This window comes from Zootoca vivipara, chromosome 3, assembly GCF_965207765.1.
Source record: "Zootoca vivipara chromosome 3, rZooViv2.hap1.1, whole genome shotgun sequence".
NCBI lineage: Eukaryota > Metazoa > Chordata > Lepidosauria > Squamata > Lacertidae > Zootoca > Zootoca vivipara.
In genome coordinates, this window is record NC_142586.1 from 56,539,317 (window position 1) to 56,564,264 (window position 24,948).

At 42.6% G+C, this 24,948-nt stretch overlaps 2 protein-coding genes across 4 annotated transcripts in view; both read left to right on the top strand.

Annotated features, from left to right (window-relative positions):
* The window catches only part of ENPP3 (ectonucleotide pyrophosphatase/phosphodiesterase 3), a 49,808-nt gene extending 44,176 nt beyond the window's left edge, over positions 1 to 5,632 (top strand). For 2 of the 3 annotated variants that reach the window (XM_035108977.3, XM_088666162.1), the window contains exons 20-23: positions 106 to 183; positions 352 to 484; positions 3,622 to 3,778; positions 5,015 to 5,632. In XM_035108977.3, coding sequence (XP_034964868.1) covers positions 106 to 183; positions 352 to 484; positions 3,622 to 3,778; positions 5,015 to 5,185 — 539 coding nt within the window. In that variant the 3' untranslated portion in view covers positions 5,186 to 5,632. Of the gene's footprint in view, positions 1 to 105; positions 184 to 351; positions 489 to 3,621; positions 3,779 to 5,014 lie in introns of those variants that run through there. The other variant, XM_088666163.1, reaches the window with a different exon arrangement.
* A 9,345-nt stretch (positions 5,633 to 14,977) lies between these two features.
* The window catches only part of ENPP1 (ectonucleotide pyrophosphatase/phosphodiesterase 1), a 46,813-nt gene continuing 36,842 nt past the window's right edge, over positions 14,978 to 24,948 (top strand). Inside the window, exon 1 of the mRNA XM_035108976.3 lies at positions 14,978 to 17,069. Coding sequence (XP_034964867.1) covers positions 16,866 to 17,069 — 204 coding nt within the window. The 5' untranslated portion in view covers positions 14,978 to 16,865. The remainder of the gene's footprint in view (positions 17,070 to 24,948) is intronic.

Here is a 24,948-nt window from a genome sequence, read left to right on the forward strand (position 1 = left end):
AGAGGTATTTTAATGAATAGGTCCATCAGAATCGTAAACAAAATTGTGCTCAGCTTAAAATAATTTTGGTTTAATTTTCATGATTAATCCCAATTTTTTCCACAGACTTCAATTCAACTGCAGATGAACAATATGATGCTTTACTTACCAGCAACATTGTTCCCATGTACAAAGAATTCAAAAGTAAGTGCTGATAATGGCCTACACTTTGATATTGCATTATTTACCTGAGAGTTCATGCTTACATTCTGGCCTCTTCTTGTCTGTGTGGTCATGGGATAGAGAAGCCATACTGATTCAGCATAACAGTTCCCCTTGTCTGATTCTATCTCACTGTACTTTCAATTGCAGGATTATGGGATTACTTGCATAATACACTGCTTCCAAAATATGCTACAGAAAGAAATGGACTAAATGTGATCAGTGGGCCTATTTTTGATTATAATAGTGATGGACACTTTGATTCCCTTGATATCATTACACAGTAAGTAAAGAAAAAAGGTAACCAGTTTAAATGTTAGCATGTGGCACGAGTTTCATTTTCATTTTTTCATTTAAATCACTTCTATCCCACTCTTCTGTCAAGCATCACAGAGTGGCTTACAAACAATAGCCCATCTGCCATCCGCTCAGGGTTTCCCAAACTTGGGTCTCCAGCTGTTTTTGGACAACAACTCCCATCTTCCCTAGCTAGCAGGACCCGTGGCCAGGGATGATGGGGATTGTAGTCCATTAACAGCCGGAAACCCAAGTTTGGAGAACCCTGTGCTAGATTTTAAGCAAGTTACAGCAGGTGCTCAGGCAAAAGTCAGCCAAGGAATCAAGTTACACCATGTAGAACGACTGGGGCAGCTGATGCCAAAATGCTTGAAAAGAATAGACAAGCATTTTGGCAAGGCAGCTAGGGCAATGCCTCTCCAATGGGGTATAGGAGAATGTGATGCTAACGTCCAATACAAAGATGAAGGTCTACCAGGCTTGTATGTTGAGCACACTGTTTTATGGAAGTGAGTTGTGGGCACTGCCAGGAGCGACACCTCAATGCCTTCCACATGTGCTGCGTCAGGAGGATTTGGGGCATGATATTCCCACCATGTTCACATTCTTGTCTCAACAATGTCTACACTGGCTTAGTCATGTCCACAGAATGGAAGATGGCAGGATCCCTGAGGACGTGCTGTATGGGGCTTCAGGCACCAGGCCCATTGACAGACCAGTTCTGCATTACAAAAATGTCTGCAAACATGACATGAAAGCTGGCAACATTCACCTCACCATGTGAGAATCCCTTGCAGATGACTGCAGTGCCTGGAGACATACATCCATAGCAGTGACCAGAGGAGGGATGTCCGCTGAAAGGAGCACAGAGAGAAGAAATGCCATGGGGCATCTGCAGCAGCACAGCTGGACGCCTTTAATCTGGCCCTGCTGCAACAAAACATGTCTCTCCTGTATTGGTCTCTACAGCCACAGCAGGCACTGTAACTCTCCAGCAGTTTGACTTCACCCCCAAAGACACACTCCTCCATTGTCTCTTGAGACACATGGATGCCAACGATCCAATGTGGCCCGGCTGATACCAGCATCTGGCTTGAACAGAATGGAATAATTCCAGCCTCAGAGGGACGCCCTGGATCTTTCCTCTGGGAACAACAGCTGCATTGCTTACCACAATTTACCTACAAATTAGGGGTGCCAACTTGAATGAAATATTGTGGGGCCCAGGTCAGCCCCACCCCATATATTTAATCACATGATGCTGTGCACACACACCCCCACACCATTTGAATGGGAATACCCATAAATAGGAACCGCTACAGCGGGAAGGTAAACGGCATTTCCATGTGCTGCTCTGGTTTGCCAGAAGCAGCTTTGTCATGCTGGCCACATGACCTGGAAGCTATACGCCGACTCCCTCGGCCAATAATGCGAGATGAGCGCGCAACCCCAGAGTCGGTCACGACTGGACCTAATGGTCAGGGGTCCCTTTACCTTTACCTTTAAAGGGACCCAGGTGGCACTGTGGTTAAACCACTGAGCCTAGGGCTTCCTGATCAGAAGGTCGGCAGTTCGAATCCCTGTGACGGGGTGAGCTCCCGTTGCTTGGTCCCAGCTCCTGCCAACCTAGCAGTTCAAAAGCACGTCAAAATGCAAGTAGATAAATAGGAACCGCTACAGCGGGAAGGGAAACGGCATTTCCATGTGCTGCTCTGGTTTGCCAGAAGCAGCTTTGTCATGCTGGCCACATGACCTGGAAGCTATACGCCGGCTCCCTCGGCCAATAATGCGAGATGAGCGCGCAACCCCAGAGTCGGTCATGACTCGACCTAATGGTCAGGGGTCCCTTTACCTTTACCTTTACCCATCAAATATTTTATTGTGGGGCCAAAGCCCCCATGGCCCCTAGGAGGCCATGAATAAAGCAGTGTATGGAGTTTTGCTGATCAGTTTTATATGCTCTCTAATGAACCCAGGATAATTTCTTGCCAGCTGCCAGTTTTGTAAAGAATATTTGCAAGTTCTGGACACTTTGGCTATGCAAATAGGTTTATGGTCCTGGTTTTACTGGATTTTCTGTTTTCTAGGCTAGACTTGATGCCACATTTTTCAAATATGGTTTGGACAGAGGGAAAGAATTCCTGCCACAGTGTAGGTGGATGGATGAGATGACAGACTAGAGCTTCCTTCCAGTCAAAGGGCTTTAATATCCTCTCAGCCACACTGTGCTGTTTAAAAGCTTTTATAAACAGATCGAAATCTGTACAAAGTTAGTCATGGCAAGATAACCCTACCCACTTTTTGAAGAGAGGGCTCATACAGGAATTACCCTGTGCATTAAGGGACTGTATTTGCATGAGTATCTGTGACACTGCTTCAGTTTCAGCTAATGGAATCTCCTTTGTATGATTGATAAGAAAACTACCGGTAATTCCAGGGGCATCAGAATTTCGCTCTCACAGTTCCTTTCCAATTATTGGTTCTTGTTCAATGTTAATACAGTTTCAGCTAAAGAAATAGAAATTCAGTGAAATGCAATGAAAAGGAAAAGCTTTATTATTTCAGCCTTTTGACCCCAGGAACAACCCATGCCATAGCTGCCAGGTTCTCCCTTTTTTAAAGGGAAATTCCCTTATGCTGAATAGGCTTCCTCGCGAGAAAAGGGAAAACTTGGCAGCTATGACCCATGCACATCAGAGGAATTATCTGATCTTTTAAAAAACTGCTAAAATTGTTTGCCTTTGTTGATTAAAATTTTGGACAGAATATCAATCCACATTGATTCACAACTGCAATCCCATACCCACTTGCCTCAAGTAAACCCAAATGAATTAAATGGGAGTTACTTCTGAGTAAATATGTATAGGATTGTGCTGTCAGTTACTGAAACTGAAAATTGCTGGTTAGGTATATGCAGTATCTCTTATGAAACAGACAGTGTAATCCTACCTAACCAGTGCTGATTTTCCTTCTGCTTCCAGGTATGGAGGTATTCTCCATATCTGAAATATTTCCACAGGGTAGGTAGTTGTAATTTCATTGAATGAAATGGTACCAATATAATTTTACAAAAAGTACTGTATAGATTTTGGTAACCAGCCTTTAATTGATCTTCTTTCACAGGCATGTAGGCAATTCACAGATTCCCATCCCAACCCATTACTTTGTTGTACTGACTAGCTGTGAGGACCAAGCCAACACCCCACTGAGTTGCTCAGGCTCACTGAGTGTCCTGCCCTTCATCCTTCCTCATCGGCCCGACAACTCTGAGAGCTGTGGTGTAAGTATAACATCCTTCACTTCAGATGCCTCTGCTCTTGTTATTGGAGATGTGGTTTCTACAAATGCAGCCATCTGAGAAATCTTTAGTGCCCAGTAAAAATCTAACATGAGGCCTAGCCTAAGAGAACATTCCAATTGACTCTCAACGTACTGACAGTGATTGTGTTCAGTATTAAATATTTTGTAAGAATTGCACATAAAGCACAAATTAGGTGACAGATGCCCTCTGTTATTCAGACCACTTGTGACATAGTGGATAAGAGACTAAGGACTTATCTATACCTCCATTTTCCCACCTCTTTTCCCTGGGGAAACCCGATCTTTAGTGCTGAATTGGTACAAACAGCAATTGGGTTTTCAACAGATTGCCATTTGTTCTAATTTATCGCTAAACAGCAGGTTTCCCAGGGAGCATATCTGCCAAGTCTCCCACTGAAAAATGCGGGATCAGCAGCGGCGCGGCACCGGAAGTTGCATAGAAGCAACTTCCGGGGCCGCTCTTCTCATGTGTGGGCACCGGAAATCGGGCAGAGCGGCACCGGACGTTGTTTCTATGCATGCCCGCTGGGCATGTGTAGAAGCGACTTGAAAAGGCACCAAGGAGGCATTGATGGAATTGGACAAGGCTTTCCCCTCCTTTGCATCTTTTAGTCTCAGGACAACGTAAGCCACATATAACTGGGCGTGCTTGGTAAGCAACTTCTCCTTCTCTAGCTGGAGTGGCTGTGGTGGCATTTAAAATGAGAAAAAGCATAACAGCTAGATGACAGTAATGCACAGTATCCAGAGTGGAGATATGCCACTCAGTGGCTGTTCAAAGCATCTGAAAATGTGTACAGTATATGATTTCTGCTCCGAGGGTCAGCACCTGACATACTGTTAAGCACTAACTAGGTAGTGCCAATAGCTGAAGTAAAAAAACCAGTAGTTTTTGCTTGTAGCATTTGCCTTTCAGCCTTCCCCTCCCTCTTCCCAAATATGGCATAAAGGACTTGCTGTGTTTGTTCATAGCTCATTGTACTGTTAAAAGATAGCGAACAAGTTCCAAGGGCAAAGGAAACATTCAGCAGATGGCCATGGCCTAGTTACCCCAGTCCACAATGACAGAAATTTGATTAGGAAAAATAATAAAGTTGTAAGGCATTTGTATGCAGAAATTCCTTACACTACTGCAACATTGTTGTTTTGCCTGCTGGTGTACAATTGAAGTTCTTGTGCTTGTTTGCTTTGTCAGGATGGGCAGGCGGAATCACTGTGGGTTGAAGAAAGAATTAACACTCATACAGCTCGTGTCCGTGATGTGGAGCTTCTGACGGGTCTGGATTTCTACCCAGAGAGAAATCAACCTCTGCCCGAAATCCTACAACTGAAGACATTTTTGCCAATATTTACAACTCTTTTTTAATGAGTGGGTGTAATTTATTAGGTCTTGTTAAAGAGGTTCCTTCCTTGCCAGTTGGAAGAACCCAGAACACAAACCAATGCATGTTTACTCGGAAGCAGGGATGCGAGGATATGACAATTTCATTTCTCATTTTTTCCAATCTTAAATTGGGTTCTCCACATTTTGCAGCAATTTGCTATTTTTCTTTTTTTAAAAAAACCTCATGAAAATTCATCACATTTTAGTTCAAACATTTTTTTATAAACAGTTTCGACTCATGTACACATTTTGCAAGCAATTTCCCCTAATATAATGCATTTTTGTAAACATTGTTTGGTTGGAGAACTACAATGGAAAATTCAGATAAAGGGTGAATTGGAGCAGATTAGCTGTATTGGGATATTGTTTGACAGATTGGGCTTTAAATAAATAAACATGCAATGTATACTGCATCAAATTTATCCTCAATCCCTTCTCAGTCACTTGTGTATTCAGTGGGAATTAGTGTGTTTAAGATTTCAGCCTCAATTACAGATCTTCAGGCTATTAGGGTAATAAATGAAGACAGGAAAAATCTCTCCCAGCATTCCTGCAGCTCCATGTTCCACAAGTTTTCCTGGAATTTCTCCCTCCCTCTGTTTTGATGGCACAATGACTTCAGACTACACGAAACTACTGTACTTGAACTTTTAACGTATGAATAAAATAAAACACAAAGATTTTAAAGCATTTTGTATATAATAATAGAATGTGCCACTGAAATTATGAACAGGAACAAACTTGCAAAAGACAGAAAGAAAGAGTTTCAGCTGCTATCAAGAATATTGCTACATGTTATTGTGCTATAACAAGGGGCTGCACACCTGCTCACTTCACCTGCCAGCGCCACCAGATTTGGGTATTTCCTAATCAGGACTCAGTCCCAACCGTTTAGCTGCAATATAGGGGCTAAAATGCCACTTTGCTTAGTTGTCCAGCTATGCAACTGAATTCTTCTGTGTGCAGATTCATATGCAGAGCTGTCGATTTTTGAGTCGGAATTCAACCCTTCAAAAGTAGCTTCTTTGAGCACTGTGTTAACCTTGAAAGCTTAATTATTGTCAGGAGATGAAAAAAAAACATGAGTGCATACAGTGAACAGGCAGAGATTTTCCAGTACTGTGTCTTGTTGAGGACTACTTACTAATGGGAAAAGTTTTCTGTTGATGTCTGTGTCAGGGAGACCCAGCCCCTCAATCTCACTTGTATAAACACAAGCTTAGGTATCTGTGCTTTGTTGATTTTCTGCCACCAATATTTACTCAGAAAACCCTTGTAGCTTGTGTAGAAGGCTTAGGCATGAGATGGAAACCTACACAAGAGACAGGATGACCTTTAAAACAAAGATTGTTGGTTTATTAAGGTGGATGCTAGGATTATAAGGGGATACAGAGACCTACATTGGGGTCTTAAAGTGGCTTGATTGACACTAGTTTTTCGCTGGTTTTTACCTCCAGCCAAATTCCTTAAACCTCTAGCCCAGCCAAATTCTTCCACAACCCAGTGCAACTCCTGAGGATCTCCTGCCTTTGTAAAATTTCTCCTGGCTGCTTGGAGAGTTCAGCTAACTTTAGAAGACTGCTTGCATCTCCTTTTTCTGCTAAGACATTTAAAAAGGACAGCCTTTAAGTTGCTTCCTTCCTGATCCAGACCCTGCCTAATAAATACTCAAATTGGCCGTGCCTCTCTTCTCTCAGAACGCTAACTAGCTTTGTGCAATATTGTAACAGTACAGTATAAGGCTTTAGAGTTAGACAGTCTCCGTTGTAAGGGGGAGGCTAAAGGAGCCTGCTTACACCATTTGTTGCACAACTGCCTGGCAAAGGCAGGCCAGTCACATCTCTCAAATGATCCAGAAATCACTGCCACTACGCCCCTCTTAAACCTCTACAGAGTAAAGTCTGGGAGGTGAAAGGAGCAGACACAGCAGCCCCTATGCCGCTTAGTCAATCCCTCCCAGTTTACTCAGGCAGCTCCCTGTCTTTCCCCAAGATTAGAACGGCCTGTTTTTCTCTATCAACCTGCATTTCCTGTATCTCCATAGCAAGAACTTTGAGGCTTAGGCTCGTGAGAGGTTTTCCCCAACCCTGTGAGCTGGCAAGGGAACACAAAGGGAACAGAGCACAATCCTGAAAAACAAAAGGAACTCTTTAACTTTGACATACCTGTGCTCACCATATAGTGGAAACACTATGATACTATTTTAAACAGTTATGGCTTACCCCAAAGAATTATGGGGAGCGTAGTTTGCTAAAGGTGGTGAGAGTTGTCTGTAGACCGCTATTCCCCTCCAGCAGCTGTAATCCCCAGTATTCCCTGTGAAGAGGGATTGATTGTTAAACCTCTCTTGTATTAACCCCTCCCCCCCAAAAAAAATATGGAAGAAAATGTGGGCACCATCAGGTATCGGGAAAGGAAAATACCGGTAGTTTAGTGGTAGGACATGTGTGCTGCTGATAATGCCAAGGTTGCAGGTTCAATACCCGCAAGGGATAATTGCGTATTCCTGCATTGCAGGAGGTTGGACCAGATGATCCTCAGGGTCCCTTCCAATTCTATGAGCTTTGCATGTAGAATATCCCAGTTTCAATCACTGGTATCTCCTATCAAAAAGGCCCTCTGTAACCTCACTTCTTGCAGTGAGGGAATTGCCAGAAGTCCCTTGAAGGAGGACCTCAGTGTCCGGACCTCAGTGTCCAGCTTACTTCCAAGTGTCTGATTTTGTGACCCTATCAAAGTGCCAAGAAAAACTGGGTTTTTAAACAGGCCCCCACTATGTTTTCATGTAATTTACTTCCTCATCTTCAGAGACCCACTGTGGCTTGCATAAACAGGAACCCCTCTGTTTACTATGTATTACAGTGACGGCTGTTGGCAGGCATTGTTCTCTGATATCTTTTTTAAAATGAAGTGAAGCTGGAGAAGTCTCAGAACTTGTTGTATCCAATACCCCAGTTATTTTCTGTAAAACCATGTAGAGAAAATTAGCAACAGGCACTTTGGCTTTTGATAGAAGTGGTGTGTGCAGTAGCACTTGTGTTGCAAGGGATGTCATACATGTGATGATTGTCAGCATTTACAAGTGACTACTGACAATCCCAGATTGTGAAATGTCTAAAAATCAAGAAATGCAGGTGTGAGTGTTGGCAGCATCTAAATATCATTTACAGAATTCTGATGTTCAGTGGATTTGAGACACTAATAATTGTGCCCTAGGTGAGGTTCCCTAACATGTAAACTGAACTTTTTCTTTATTATTTGATTGACTCCTTATTTAGTAATAATACTCTTTGATTAAATATGCATAATGGCAGTGAATGTTCCCCATCATTCTCTAGTCTACATTCCCATGTAAGGATAACAATTGACAGGGAACGCAGTGCTTCAAAGGGTACCATCCGACCTGCTGGTCTCAAACATCTCACCCTTACAATATTGGGGAGCCCCTAATCGGCATTTCACTCCTCTGCTCTAGGCTGCAGTCCAACAGGTAAGGTAATTGTGGCAAAAGCTAGGACAGGGCACATTCAGAGAAGTGACAGGTCAGATATGGAGAGCTGAGATGCATCTGCCAGTCTTGAGTCAGACCTCCTACTGCTCTTTCCCCAGCATGCCCTGGGGCTGCCACACCTTCCCTGTCAGCACCTCCACATCGCATGGCTGAGAGAGCTGCAACTTTGCCTGCTAGTCATTCCTCAAAAGGAAGCTTGCATTGATTTGTCATCTCTGTTATATGGAACTAATCACAGGCAATCCAGAGGGACTGTTTATGAAATCCATCTCTGCTCTAAATGAGCAGATCACGGCCTCTGAAATGTCAATGTATGATCTGTCTAGCCAAATTGTAAAGGAAAGCCTGAACTTATGGGGCTGTTCCTGTTGCTTGGCTGTGATCTGCTAATCCCAGGAATGCATTTTCACATTTGACCTTTGGATTTGCTCTTCTTCTGGGATATAAGGAACTGTCGCAACTGCATGAGGAATGTTAGCTGGTGGTATGGAAGTGTGATCCTCCCCTAAACTTCAGTTGGCAGATGGGTTTTCTTTGTGCTCATGATACAATTGGCTGCTGGCTGTAAGTAAACCCTATTGAACTCTGTGGCACTTTCTTCTGAATAAATTGCAGAGGATTGGACCCACATCTTTTTTTCTGGACTGAGCAAAAGTTTAAATGTAATGCTTGCATGCCCATTGCTTTCCAGCATCTCATGGACACCAGCATCTATCTGTAGGCAATGCATAAAGTTTTTCCCGGAGTGAGATGAGTCTCCTGGAATCACAAGAAGCCATTAATGAAATGTTCCCCAAGTCTGTGTTACAACTTTAGAATTCAGAAGTGTTAACAGATGATTTGTGCAATGAGACTCAATTGGAGCAATGAAAGTCACTGTGTCAAAAGTTATTTCATTAGTTTATGAGTACTTTCAGAGGGAGGATTAAGTTGCAAATTTGTAAATAACTGCAAACAAATCATTCTGGTATCTGAAAACTGGAGACGGTTTTTTAAATTGAATTTTAAAGAGAAAGGGTAAATGCAGATTAAAAGAAGGAAAAATAGGGACTCACATTTGATTTCAATGACATCATGTGAAAGTTGTGAAAAACATGCATGCATTAACAGCTTTGATCCCATGATAAACATCTGTCTGGAAGCCCTCTGCTATACAGAGATGATTTATTTATGGTTGTACCAAAGTCAAATTGAGGCAGAGACATCTGGGGGGGGAATTGCATGGCATTTCAATTGTGGTATGACCTTCAAATTATTTAGGATTGCTAGTTTGACTTACTCATCAAAATACTTTCCTAGGTTCATACAGTGTGCTTGAAACTGATTCTGTTCACAGAAAATATTCAGCTAATGTTAGCGTCACCCCATAAATCTACTGCTGCCACTTCCAGAATATCACTATTTGTGGGTGGAATTCACTTGCAACAAACCCACTTCAAAAAAAAACACCAAAAAAACAAAAACAAAACCAGAATTTTTCCAGTAAGAAAAATGATGAATGAATGAATTTATTAATACGGTCGCAGACCAGCATCGACACGCACAGTATCACAGATCATAAAACATATCAAAAATACAAAGGACAGTGTGAATATAACAAGGATTTAAATATAAAAATTAAAATTAATTATTAGCGTACCCCCTGTAGTTAGCATTTAGGAGTTTGATCATTATGGGATACCACTTGCTTCCTGCGATTGATTGCAGACACACAGAATTTGGCTACATTTAATGTAGTCTTGGGATTCTTGTCCTCTAGCAGTAGTTTTAAACTATGGTGTTCGGATTCTTTCATGGACTTTTGCAAAACAGGTGTAATAAAAGTCAAACGTATATCCTCATAAAAACGACAACATAATAGTACATGTGAAGCAGTTTCTACTTCCATCGAGCCACAAGGGCAGACCCGTGCTGTATATGGTTTACCCTCAAATCTGCCCTGTAGTAAGGCAGAAGGGAGAACATTAAATCTGACGAGGGTAAAAGATATTTGGGTATCTGGCAAATAGCCTGGAAAGTGGGGGGATAACAATTGTTTATTGCACTGCCATGTAATCTACCTACTGAACAATCAGAATGATTGCTTGGAATCATATAAGCTTCCTGAACACTTTGTCCAAACAAATCCTGATGTTCAATAAACAGGTCATCTGGTAGCAAGCTGTGTCAGAAATGAAGCAGATCTTCTACAACTGGCATTGGTTATGCAGAACTCAGAAGCAGTAGAACACACACTCACCAGCACGGTGACTCTTAATGAATACTGAACATGCCACTCATATCCTCCCCAACCAAACCAGAACAAGATGATCAGAACAAGATGTCCTAACACCACCACAGAAACATCAATATGTCCCCTCGTACCGTTTCACAACTCTTCAAGAAAAAGAAAAATCCTGCAACCCACAAAATCCCAGTGATTCCAGATGTTACTTTCTCACTTCTGAAGAGTAAACTGGACATTGAATTTGTGGAACTTCTGGCTTTAACTCTCTTCTAAAGATCTTTGCTTTCCCCCACCTCAGTAGTAAAGATCACCCTATGGCCTCAGAAGTCTTGAAACTGCAATTCACAAACCATTTAATCATACCTTCCAACATCTTCCAGATGAAAATAGATACCATTGTTTATATCAAGTGAGGTTTGAGAGGGTTGCCACCAAAGTATCACCTTGCTGACATTTGGACTAAATTGGTTCCTCTCCCGTCTGGTGACAAATGTGAGGAAAACCTGAAGAGCAACCCACTGAAATTTATTCATTTGCAACTGGTACTGAACTTAATGGGGCTTATTTATGAGTACATAAGATTGTACTGCATGGGACCCAGGTGGCGCTGTGGTTAAACCACTGAGCCTAGGGCTTGCTGATCAGAAGGTCGGCGGTTCGAATCCCTGTGACGGGGTGAACTCCCGTTGCTTGGTCCCAGCTCCTGCCAACCTAGCAGTTCGAAAGCACGACAAAGTGCAAGTAGATAAATAGGAACCGCTACAGCGGGAAGGTAAACGGTGTTTCCATGTGCTGCTCTGGTTTGCCAGAAGCGGCTTTGTCATGCTGGCCACATGACCTGGAAGCTATACGCCGGCTCCCTCGGCCAATAATGCGAGATGAGCGCGCAACCCCAGAGTCGGTCACGACTGGACCTAATGGTCAGGGGTCCCTTTACCTTTTTTTAAGATTGTACTGCAAAGGGCTGCTACCCTTGCTGGGAAGCTGTTGTCTCCTTCCTCCTACTGATATCTCATATGATGCCTCTGAGAAGATCAATGGGTCCATTTACTACTATGAAAAGGTTTGTGTAGGGATCTGAGCAAGTTAACAGAAATATTTTTAATATTTATCAACATATTGCATGACACCGAGGCTTAATTGGGAAGTCTAATGTAGTGCACAACTCTAGATGGCTTGAATAAAAGTTGCTGGGCTCATTTTCATAACAGGACTCATTTTCAGGAAGTTATGCTAGAATTAAAAATAGTTATGGCAATGTTTACCTTAGGAAAACACAGAGAAAGAAACACAATGAGAGCTGATGTAATCCAGTACCCAGATGGAGTTTCAGCAGAGAGCTCATCACTGTCATACATAGGCTACTATTATTGCCTTTTGTGAATTATATACATTTCTTATTGCCCCCCTAAAGAGGTCTGACTGGTGCTGATGATGCAATCTTTCTGGCACCAGGCAAAAACTTTCTTATTTACTCAGACACTTTAAATTGCTGATGTTTTAACATGGTTCAAGCATTTCAACTGTTTTATTACTGCATTATGATCAATTTGTTGTACACCACTGTGAAATCCAAATAGGCTGAAGGATGGTATACACATTATTCAAGTAAGTAAACACATTGGGTGATCTCCACCGAAGTCACACTCAGAGTAGGCTCATTGAAATCAATGGATTTAAGCCACTTAAATCCAATGATTTCAACGAGGCTGCTCTGGGTATGACTAACATTGGCTATCACCCATAAGTACAGTAAATAATACAGACAAAACTAAGATGGTTAGTTTATTGAACAAAAAACAAAACAAAAACCCAACAATTGGGAATTTGGTTTTAAGCACGCACACACAAAAACACACAGAGCCCTTTGTGGTATAATTTTACCAAAGCACCATCAGGTATACCACATTTGCAGCATGGAAGCCACTACAGAATCACTCCAACCATGTCACTCTGGTAGACCAACATGGGGTTGGTCTACAAATTACTGACCAGTTATCTCACTGAAAGCCCATTGGTGTTCATAATTTTTGATGTGCTGTTTAGAAAGCATGATCCAAAAACTATTTAGGCTGATACACAAGAATGTCAACCATAATTACAGTGCAATCTTAGGCATGTATTTTCAGAAGAAAATCCAATGTTTAATGGGGATTACTTCCAGGTATTGCAGTCCAGTCCCATTGACATAAGAAGATCAGAGTTAATATTCTGGAGAGTCAGTTGAACAATAGAAGCCATTAGATAGTTAAAAACATTTTTGTTAATTATATCTTTTTAGACAGTCAAACATAAAAATATACATTTTTAGAATGTTAAACATATAATTTTATAATGTTAAACCAAACAGATAATTCCTGGTAATGTTTGCTCTCATACAAAGTGCTCTTTAACTTCCTAGAAAAGGTTCATAGAAATCTCATAAATGGAATTTGCATATGTATTGCTTGGCCTTTGTACCAGCTACTGTGGTTTTCATCCTTGCCCAGCAGTGTTCATTTCTGAACATAGCTAATATAATTTTAGCACAGTCAGTCAAGTAGAACAACATCATAAAAGAAAGAAGATACAGTTCAAAAGTTTAAAAGGACTTGTGAAATGTCCAGTACCTAGAAAATGTTGAAAATTACAAATGGCTGTGGGGGGTTTTGTTTCCTTTTTTGAGAGATATGTAAATATGGCTTATGTTTCCCCTTTAAGATTTAAGGAAAATAGATGTTGGTTCCATTATCCAGATGAGGTAAAATTATAAATGGAGGACTAAAAATGCATTTCAGAAGGCAACGAGCATCAGTGCAAAGGTGACAGAACAAACCAGGAAGGTTGGAATACAGTTGCAAATCCACTTCCCTACATGTCTATGGCTGTCAATAAGTTTACAAACCTGATAAAAAGTATTTTGAAACAGCAGTTTTAAACTTTCATAGGTACATGCACAACAGCGGTAGGGAGACTCAAAATTGTTTTAAGTGGTATATGTGAAGTCTTTGCCCAAATGTTGTTGCTCATCTGCACAGTGCTTTGCTATTGCTATGTGGTGACTTGGACTATTTTGTTCAGTCCTGAGAAGTATGTAAAGACTTTTCCATGGCCTTCTGTAGGATTTGGGATGGGGGTGGGTGGGAACAAATGCTCCAAGCAAGCAAGCAAGCAAGCATAAATAACCGGCATCAGATAAAAGGTCTAGTGACTAAGGGATGGCAGTGTGTTGGTAGACCTCAGCTGAAACTCTATGTTCTTCCCTAGCTTTATTCACCTTCTTCAGCCTTTAATTAATCACACCATGGCTATAAGCAGCTTCACAGCCATCTCCCCACTGCATTTCCCTACACATTGTTTGCAAATGTTCAAGGCAATGTAAATAAACAAAAAAGAAGGGCCAAAGAAACCTGCTCTGTTAAAAAAAGTAGAACCCTGCTAGATTTGACTGAATGTCCATCAAGTCTGGCATCCCTTTTTTAAAAAAGTATTTTTTATTGATTTTCCCCATGTATACTTTTTCTAACAATATAACAATTTTTCATATTTCCACCCTCCTCCCCTGGACTTCCCTCATACTCCCATTTTGTTTTATTTCCATATTGTTCACCCTGCGTATTGTTTCCCCAAAATTTCCCCAATAAATATAGTCTTATTTTTTGTTGTATACAGTTGTGATTGTTTACTCAAACCCTGCCAATGAGTCCATTTCTTTATGTTGCCTCTTTATATATGTTGTAAATGATTCCCATTCTCTTTTAAAGTCTTTGTTGTCCTTTTCATGTAGTTTTTCTGTTAGTTTTGCCAGTTCTGCATATTCCATAAGTTCCCCTTGCCATTGTTCTTTCGTTGGTAATTCTTCTCTCTGCTATCTGAAGAAGTATGCATGCACATGAAAGCTCATACCAATGACAAACTTTGTTGGTCTCTAAGGTGCTACTGGAAGGAATTTTTTTTTATTTTGTTCTGTCTCCCAAGTTTGTGCTAATATAATTCTTGCCGCTGTTGTTGCATACATAAATAATTTCCAATTTTCTTTTTTTTACATCTTGGTCTAAAATTCCTAGGAGGAATGCTTTTGGTTTCATAAGTCAAGTCTGGCATCCTGTTCTCATAGTGGCCTATAGGAAGCCCCAGAGTGCAACACCTAAGTGCAACAGTGATCTATCCACTTGTGATTTCAAGCAACTAGTATGCAGAGGCATTCTGCCTCTCGATAGTGGAGCCAGAACATAGTCACCATGGCTAGTAGTCATTGATAACCTTATCCTCCCTGAATTTGTCTAATCTTTTAAAGCAAGCTCCCACCTTGTAGGTGCTAATTCCATAGTCTGTATATGAAGAAGTGCTTTCTTTTTGCTGCTCCTGAATCTTCCAACAGTCAGCTCCACTAGGGGACCTCTATCATGCCCCCTCCCCTACTTGCCTTTTAACTCAATTACAAAGTGTCAAATGTTGCAAACCTTTCCCCATAGGGTAGCTGCTCTACCCCCTTGAGCATTTTGGTTGCCCTCTTCTGAACTTTTTCCAACTCTGCAATGTCCTTTCTGAGGTGAGGCAAACAGAACTGTGCACAGTGGTCTCACCATAGACTTGTATAATTATGTCATTATATTGGCAGTTTTATTGAGTGTATGCAAAGAAAGAAAAAAGGAAACAAAACTCTCTCTCTCTCTCTCTCTCTCTCTCTCTCTCTCTCTCTCTCTCTCTCTCTCTGTATATTACAGGTGTGTGTTCCATGTGCATTTACAAAAGGAGCAGCCCGTTCCTATGTACACACACAGCATGTTTCCTCTGCAGTAATGTCTTAGTTCAGTGGGGGTCACTTCCAAGTAGCCATGCATCAAACTGTAGCAGAATTTTTAAGGAAGGTAAGTTTGCATTTGCAAGACTGTTTCTTATTGGATGTGGGAGACAAAGATGAACATCAAATAGCCTTCGAGTTTTATTTTTAGAGATGGTATGTAATAAACAACTATTTCCCACGGTTCTTGAACCATGGTTCCCAAAATGTGATCCATTGACCACCAGCAGTCTGCAAACCTCATTCCGGGGGCCCATGGCATGTCTTGCATTAAAGATTCATCTTGATTTCATTTGAATCTTTATTGTTTCTTTTATTGTCTTTTCTATTATTTATTGTATTGTATGTTATCGCACTACCATTTGAATTATATGAAATGCAAACTGTAATACAATAAAATACAACAGTGGGGAGGGAAAAAAGATCATATAACACCTAGCACAGCACATGGCACTTGCTACAACAGGCAGAAAAATCATTAAGTGTTCATCAGCCAATCCCCAAGTGGTCCATGGGGGACAAAAAAGTCAGTTCCATCTTTGGATGGCACCTTTCCATCTTTTATCCGTTTTCTGTTCCATTTTCGCCTGGAGAGGTGTGATTTCTGGAAGAGCCTGAGTAAATAGGAAGGCTAGAAGTCCCCCCCCCCCTCGCCCAGCCACCCACTTTCCCTTCCTCTCCGCAGAGGAAAACGCTGTCCCTTCACTCTCCCGTGTAAACAACCCCGATCACCTTCCTGAGCCGCCTGCTTCTGGAGCCACACGTTGCCACCTTCTCAGCTTCCATCCTGAATAGGTATATAATAAAGCCTTTGTGGTGGTGATGATGACCATCCTCTATAAAGCTCCTTCAGGGGGACCAGCAGCATAGGCTCCTCTTCATCTCCCGGGAAGGGTGCGCGTCAGAGGAAGGTTCCTGCGAACACGAATGGGGGAAGAAAAAGCCACTCGGCTCCCCAGAGAGCGCGCGCGGCCAGAGGGTGGGGGCGGGGGGAGGCGCGGCAGGAACCCGAGGAGCCCGGAGCGCCGAGTTCTTCCCTCGCCCACCTCGCACGGCCTGAGGGAAGCCCGCCAAAGCCAGGCAGGGGGCGGAGCCACGGCCCTTTTATTAGCCGAGGGCGCAGGAGGCGCCGTGCGAGAGAATGGAGAGCGCCGGCCTGAGGAACAGCCAAGCCAAGGTGGCTCCTCCGCCGGGGGAGAAGAGCTTCGGCAGCGACGGGCCGGAGAAGAACAACTCCGCCGCGGTGCCCATGCTGACTGCTATGGAGGTGGCGGACGAGCCGGAGAAAGCGGCGGCGCCCAGGGCGAAAGTCAAGGAGCCCAACCCCTACAAAGTCCTCTCCCTGGTAAGGAGACTCGCCCCCCCCCTCCCGCTCCGGAGCCAGGCGCCTCGAGAGACACCCCGGGGTGGAGTCGTGGGTGGAGCGGGCGCAAAGCAGCCTACCTCGCAGGGCTGTGGCGAGGCGGCTGCAAGGGGACGCTTCTCTTCTACGCAGTCACGAGCTCGCTGGGCGAAGCCAAGCTTTCCAAAGTGATGGCGACCTTCGTCTTTTTGCAGAGGGAGAAGCAAATATTTGCTTGGGCCACTCTGTGAATCTGGCTAAGGGGACCCAAACGATGTGGCTCGCATCCTAAAGTGACGCAGGCTTTGCTAAAGCACCTCGGCGGCAGCACAGCTTCACCGAGTGGGATGCCTTTAATTTAGGAACAGCAAACATGCTGCCTGACCTTTGGCAAGTCATCTCCTCCCAATACAGGGGAAAATACTGTGTGTGTGTGTGTGAGAGAGAGAGAGAGAGAAGGTTTGAAATTGGCCACCTACAATTTTCACTGCAATGATTCAGTGCCGTAACATGTGAAACAACAAGTGAACAACAGGTGCCCCTGAGCATGTGCAGAATTAAATTTCCTCGCCATTGGTTACTCACATTCCACACCTGCATGTGTTGCATCAGACAGCAGAGGATGTTAGGAGCATGCCAGATATGCTTTAACCACAGCACCTTCCTTTTTGAAAGTATCCACTAATAGGGAGCCAGCTGATTTAAACACACTCATATTGGGGCATTGAAAAACTTTGGTGTGTGTTGAAATGGTGGTTTGCCATACACTGGTCTTGATAGCTGACATTGCCAATGATTCATGTCTTTGAATTAATATTCAAGAGTCTAGCACTGTATGGTATTTGCACTCTTGAAACTTTCCTTGGCACTTGACTTCAGAGTAGTAGTTGCAAGTTGGATTGCCCCACCTTTCTAATGAAAGCTCATCTGGGATAATGAGGATGGCGATCTGCATTACTGACTATCACAGTGAAGGAGTGAGAATTATTCCAGATTTATTGCTGCACATCACACAGGAGTGGCCTTCTGCAGCATATTTATTTATTTATTATATGGTAAACTGCAGCATAGGGGACCCAGGTGGCGCGGTGGGTTAAACAACAGAGTCTAGGGCTTGCTGATCAGAAGGTCGGCGGTTCGAATCCCTGCAACGGGGTGAGCTCCCGTTGCTCGGTCCCAGCTCCTGCCAACCTAGCAGTTTGAAAGCACATCAAAGTGCAAGTAGATAAATAGGGACCGCTCCGGCGGGAAGGTAAACGGCGTTTCCGTGCGCTGCTCTGGTTCGCCAGAAGCAGCTTTGTCATGCTGGCCACATGACCCGGAAGCTGTCTGCGGACAAACGCCGGCTCCCTCGGCCTATAGAGCGAGATGAGCGCCGCAACCCCAGAGTCGGACACGACTGGACCTGATGGTCAGGGGCCCCTTTACCTTTACCTTTAAACTGCAGCATAATTTATTTCAAAGGAATGGTTTGAAGGTGAACTGAGTTAAGAGTATATTATAACCTGTTCTTGGGATGAAGTGGGAAAATAATATAAACAAACAAACAAAGACAGTTAGTGTCATATTAAGATACACCTGTGCTGCTACCCTGCCCTGCATGATTATGCCTTATATCCATTGCTGACCCATCTTTCTTAATCTGCCAATTACATGGTGTGATGCTGGTAGTGAACTGAGCATTTTTCTTCATCATATTTGATGGAAAATCTGATAAAACAGAATAACTTTTTGAGAACTTCCCTTTACATGGAATTCTGGAAGAAAGTCTACACACTTACTCGTTTTCTGAGATACTTAGCTGGGTCAGGGGCTGTCCCAGAGGAGAACATCTGATGGAGCAGTGTTCTGCTCTTAAGAGTGAGTCACGCTTCTGGACCCAGCTCAATGGGAAATTAAAGCTTGGAGATACTATCATAGCCTTCACCATCCCAGGGATTTGAGTGTGGGATCTTAAATCTCTTTAGTGGATCACAGTCCCTTTGACTTGTAACAGAGATATCTTTGATGTTTGTTTGAAAAGTCCTAGCCTTGGTTGTGTCTCATTGTTTAGTAGGCTTAAGTGATGGAGTGCAGGCAGAACTGCATGGGTTTGCTCTCTCTGTGTGTGATTAGATATGTCTAATCTTTTGGAATTTATCTATCTGGGTCTTAAGAAGGTTGTTGGGAATGGAATCCTGCTAGGTATCTAGCTGAGAATTGTCTGGAGAAATGTTTGTTGCAACTCAAATAGCTTGCATCAGGCCTTTTTCTCAGCTGGAACTCACTGGAACTCAGTTCCAACATCTCTCAGGTGGGCGCTATCAGGGCCGTCTTAAGTGTAGCTGGCGCCGTGGTGTGAATTATCCCTCCAGTGCCCCCCCATTTCCGAGCGCGCGGCTGTCTGGCGGGCGCTGCAGCACGGCGCGCTACTGGCGGTCCGGTGCCCTGGCGCCCTGCGCCACCCAGCCTTGCCTTAGGGCCGGCCCTGGGTGCTATTGCCATTGTGAGAAGTGAAGTTACAGGGAACCAAGGAACCAGGCAGAGGGCCTTCTTGGTAGTGGCGTCCTCCCTGTGGTAGTGGCGTTCTCCCTTTCTTCAGATGCCAAGGAAATAAACAACTATCTGACTTTTAGAAGACATCTGAAAGCACCCCCGTGTAGGGAAGTTTTTTAATGTTTTGTTGTGTTTTTACTATTTTGCTGGGAGCCACCCAGACTCAGCCAGATGGGCGGGATATAAATAATCAAGTTGTTTTATTAGTATTAATATAAGAGAACAAGAGAAGCGTTCATGGTGAGTTCCGGCATCTCTCTTTCTAGAAAAATAGCACTGGCTTGTGCCATGTTTCAACAAAACTGGTGCCTATTTCGAAACACCCATAGTTACCCACAAGGGCCAAAATAATTTCTGAACCTGGCAAATAAGCTTTTAGAATTGTGGTTTACTCTCCGCTTGTTTTATTGTATCATGTGTGCAGCAGGTGTGAGGAGAATTGTTCCTCAAGCCTTTACAATTTTTTTAAATAGAAGGATCAATTTAAAAAGGATCACCCTTTATCTTTTCTTCCAGATCAAATGTTCCCAATCTATTTGTATTATGTGACATAATGAGCAATTAATATGACTAAAATACGGAGGCTCACCTGCTGTCAGGTTCTAAACTGATTAATTGGGTTGTACACAGTAGGCCATAAAACCTTTATGAGGTATGGACTATGACCTCTGTAAAGCTAGTCATATAGTATCTTGAAGATGCTGCTGTTTTACAGTATAGTAGAGAAGAAAGAACGATAGGAACAGGTAACATGAATAAAAAATAGGTACAGGAGAAGGATCTGAGTAATAACTAGATTTTATATTTTCAAGGTAGTGGAAGATCTGCCATGACTGGTTCTTTCAATCTCATAAAGTCCACAATATTACTCTTATTCCTATTTTATCAGTCCCTTTTCTCCAAAGAATTAAACTCAAAGCAACTTATTGTCCGCTGCAGTTTACTCTCCTTTCAATCTCCTCTGTCTTTTAGACTATTAAAAATACAGATTTTTGTTTTAACATCATGCCATTTTTCTCTTTCTCTTTAACCCTTTGTTTAATGTCCAGCCTGGTGAAGAGTTATGAAGAAGTGAAAAGCTTCCTTACTATTCTGTGACATTTGGTTGTTCCTAAGAACTGTATTGCTCTACTCTGGATTTTTCTATGAACCAACATGACTATATGTGCCTTTTCTAGGAGGATGCTGCATGGACCAGTGCTGTATCTTTGAAGCAGTAACAGTGGATTCCTAAGCATGTCTGCTCAGAAGCAAGACCTATTGAATTCACAAAGGCTTACTCCAGGGCAGTGGGGGGGGGGGTTAAGATTGCATCTTAAATAATCTTGTTGAAAATATCAAGTAGAAGTTCCAAACTCCCCTCCTGTTGTTAAGCACTGCTGCATAATGGCCTTTCCAACAAGAATACACAGTGTAGACACAGGAAGCTGAGGAACAGAGAGAGAATGAATGGAGTATGATGAATGTGTCTGTAGGGCAGGGGAATGTGGTGTGTTTGGTGCATTAATATGAAATGTTCTGTGTTTTGGAAGCTACTGCTGGGTATTTGGGATACCAAAGGTTGTTTCAGGACTGCTTCTGATGTAACATTTTAAGCTTACAAATAGATATCTTGAAACGAAGATTTGTATATTCCCACATGGAGACATTACATAGTGATTAGTCATCAATGAACTGAATCTGTGAACAGAGTATGACTAGAATGGAGGATCGGGAGCCGTTATATTTTGATTATTTATTTAATTACAATACATTATTTGATTGACTTGATTCATTTCACTGCTTATAATTTTTGAATATTATGTGGTATATAAATACCTGAAATACAACAAGCCACTCTTCATTTAAGATCCCAGAGTGGTTTGCAGCGGGTGACGCTGTGGGTTAAACCACAGAGCCTAGGGCTTGCCAATCAGAAGGTCGGCGGTTCGAATCCCTGCGACAGGGTGAGCTCCCGTTGCTCGGTCCCATCTCCTGCCAACCTAGCAGTTCGAAAACACGTCAAAGTGCAAGTAGATAAATAGGTACCGCTACAGCGGGAAGGTAAACAACGTTTCCGTGTGCTGCTCTGGTTCGCCAGAAGCGGCTTTGTCATGCTGGCCACATGACCTGGAAGCTGTATGCTGGCTCCCCTGGCCAATAATGCAAGATGAGCGCTGCAACCCCAGAGTCGGTCACGACTGGACGTAATGGTCAGGGGTCTCTTTACCTTTACCTTTAAATGTTAATTATAAAATACAATATCCCATAACCAATTAAAATCTCAAACAACAATAAATAACAGCAGACAGCAGATGACATCTGTTGTAGCTGACATTGCTATATCAAGTTCCCCCAAAGGACTGGGTTACTAAAAGCCAGGGTGCTTCCAGACTTGTTATTTTTGGATGGGATTCAATCACATGCTAGCAAACTCAGGTTGCACAATTACAGTTGATTAGGAGGTCTTGTGCAAGAAACCAGCTTCTCCAAAAGGTCATACTTTTTGTGTTAAGCAAAGTGATGAGAAAATACACTTGCTATGATGCCATGCCATCTAATCTTGCAACAACAAACACGAATGCTTATTAAATAGTAAACATCCTCTAATCTCCCTGCAAACATATCAGGATGAATGCTCAAAAGCAAGTAATCTGGTAGTGCCTCCAAATAGTAGCAGTGCCACGTGCATGTCCAATGAGAGGGAATTCCACAAATGAGATGCAATTACAGGAAAAGGCCCTATTTTGTTTAAGTGCACAGCAGGCTACAACCTATGGTGGAACAATGAGAAGAAACAAGCTCTCAGACCCAAGGCGGGCTGATATACAATATTTCAACATATGATGCTTATGGGAGCATAGAACACTGGACTGGAAGAAGCCCACAGCATTCACTGATGTCTTCCCCCCACTGCAATTTTTATTATTGTCTTTAAACAACAAATGTTACCACACAAAGTTGTTCCAGTTACAAGCTTTTAGTATGGAAGCAAAGAAAGTATGCACCAAAGTATTAATGAACACGGTTTGTTCTTGTGCTTGTAAAGAGTCATCTTGTCAAAGGGACCTTGTGCCTTGTGCTTTACCCCTCATCCAGTATGGGCCCCCATATGACCATGCCACATAGAAGATTGAGAGGCTGGGGATACACAGAGTGCATAAGCATGCCTGAATCAGCAGAAACCATGTACAGTAATTGGTATCTCCTCCAGCCATGCACTGAGGGCTTTCGTACTGATGGCTTGACCCCTGCCTATCAAGTCTCAAATTCTATAGATTCTCCCAGGACTTCCAGGACTGGAATTGCTGATATTTATCCAAGTTTGCTGATTTTTGTATTAAGAACTCCCCCCCCCAACTGACCCCTGTCTGGTTGTGTGTTTGGAACCTTTGATGACAATCACTTCTACTCATATGAAGGAATGGTGCTGTTTGCATCTATACAAGTATGTGAGCCACGATTAAAATCACTTTGCTGTTCTAATTTCATACCAAAGTTAGTCTAAGAGAAAACGGGCAGGATAACTAAGAGCTAACAGATCTAGTTCAATTGTGGGGCAGGGAGAGCACTGTCTGTCTGTGTTTTCAAATAAAACCTCTAAGTGAATGCTGTTTGATATGAACACGAGCAATTAATCACAATGTACAAGTCCAGTGTTATATAGCATGGACCATTTAGTAGTGTGATTCCTTGGAAAACCACATCATTACTAGCAGGATGCATAATCATTGTCTTTTTAACAGAAAGAGGCAACCCTGAGTCATATGCCCTTAAATCATATGTGCTTTGGCATACACATCAAAGAGCAGGTGGTTCTCTGCCAGTGAATAAATATGTACAGTTTTTGGCAATGCACAGCTGTAACTTTATACCTCAACTTCCTAATGAACTTGTTGCCTCTTCTGGACCGTGCACCTACATTTGCAGGCTTTTGTCACTACTTGCCTGTGTCTCCATGGCTGCAGTGCTATTCACCTTTACTTAGGAATAAGCCTCACTGAACATGGTGGGACTTACTTTTGAGTGAGCATGCAGGGAATTGCCCTGTTGCCATGAGATGAACCCTACTTAACCATTCCAACAGCTTGGTCCTCCGTTTCTTGATTTCAACTCACTAATAAGCCTCCTGAACAGAGATGGGGAACTTGTGGTCCTCTAGCTTTTGCTGGAATTGACATCTGCTTTGCATGTACAGTAGAGGAGGTCCTAGGTTCCATCACTGGTATCTCCAGGGGTAGCAGAGATGCCTGCCTGAAATCCTGAACAGCTGCTCCCAGCCAGTGTAGATAGTACTAAGCAAGATGGACCAATGGTCTGATTTGCTATTAAGGCATCTTCCCATGAACTATTCTCTTTGTGTATTTCTATTTCAGAATTTGACAGCAAAACAGCAACAACAACAACTCACCAGTTTTGGATGTAAGAAGTGCTGCCTGTCGTATTGTTTTGTTGCAAATTCAGAGTGGTGAAAGGGGAAGCACTGAAGCAGTAGGAACAACAACCTAACCATGTTTGCTTTTATTTAGTCAGGTACACTAATCTTTTTCAGAGGAAAGCTATGATAGATTCAATATTGTGCTAGAACAATTCAAGGAAAATAATCTAGAAGAGTTATCTTAAATAAGAGTGAAACTGCCTTACCTTTCGTGTTTATCTCCTGTTGAACTTGGCATATAAACAATCCTTTTGCACTTTCTGTACTTAGATATGTCAGCTATTAGTTAAGTGCCTGCTCCTGCATGAAAATGAGCCATAATTTCCTAATATACACTTCAATGCTTATTCACAATGACTGGCAATGATTCATTCAAAATTATCTTGTTCTTTTCAGTAGAAATCACACCGCACATACTAATAGTTTTGAAGAAGATCCACTTTAGCTGCTAATAAGGCTAGCCCTTCGGCATATTGCTTTGTGAAGTTTGGGGATAATAATAAATTTACCTCTGTTAAAAGTAAACCCTGAGCTGCTAAAGGTCAAAGCAGGCTGAAAGGCATTTGCAAACACAACGGTTTCATACGGAGAAACTGACTAAGCACTGCCACTGGCTGATTTCAGGCAATGCATGTTCTGCAACCACACGATAAATAAATAGGCAACCCAAAGGATAGGTGTGGTGGTGGGATGACTGTTTCCAAGTTCTGAGGGGTGATTGACCATGACATCCATATGTGGCTGCCAAATAAGTACACCATGATTCAAAGCATGGCACTAAACTAGCCCTTTTGAAAATCCAAGCTAATCTGGGTTTGGTCTCAGCCATGTGAAGTGTTCGTCATCATGCAGTTACTACCACTGATACACACACACACACACACACACACACACACACACGGATTCCACGTGCCACACTTCTGCAGTCAT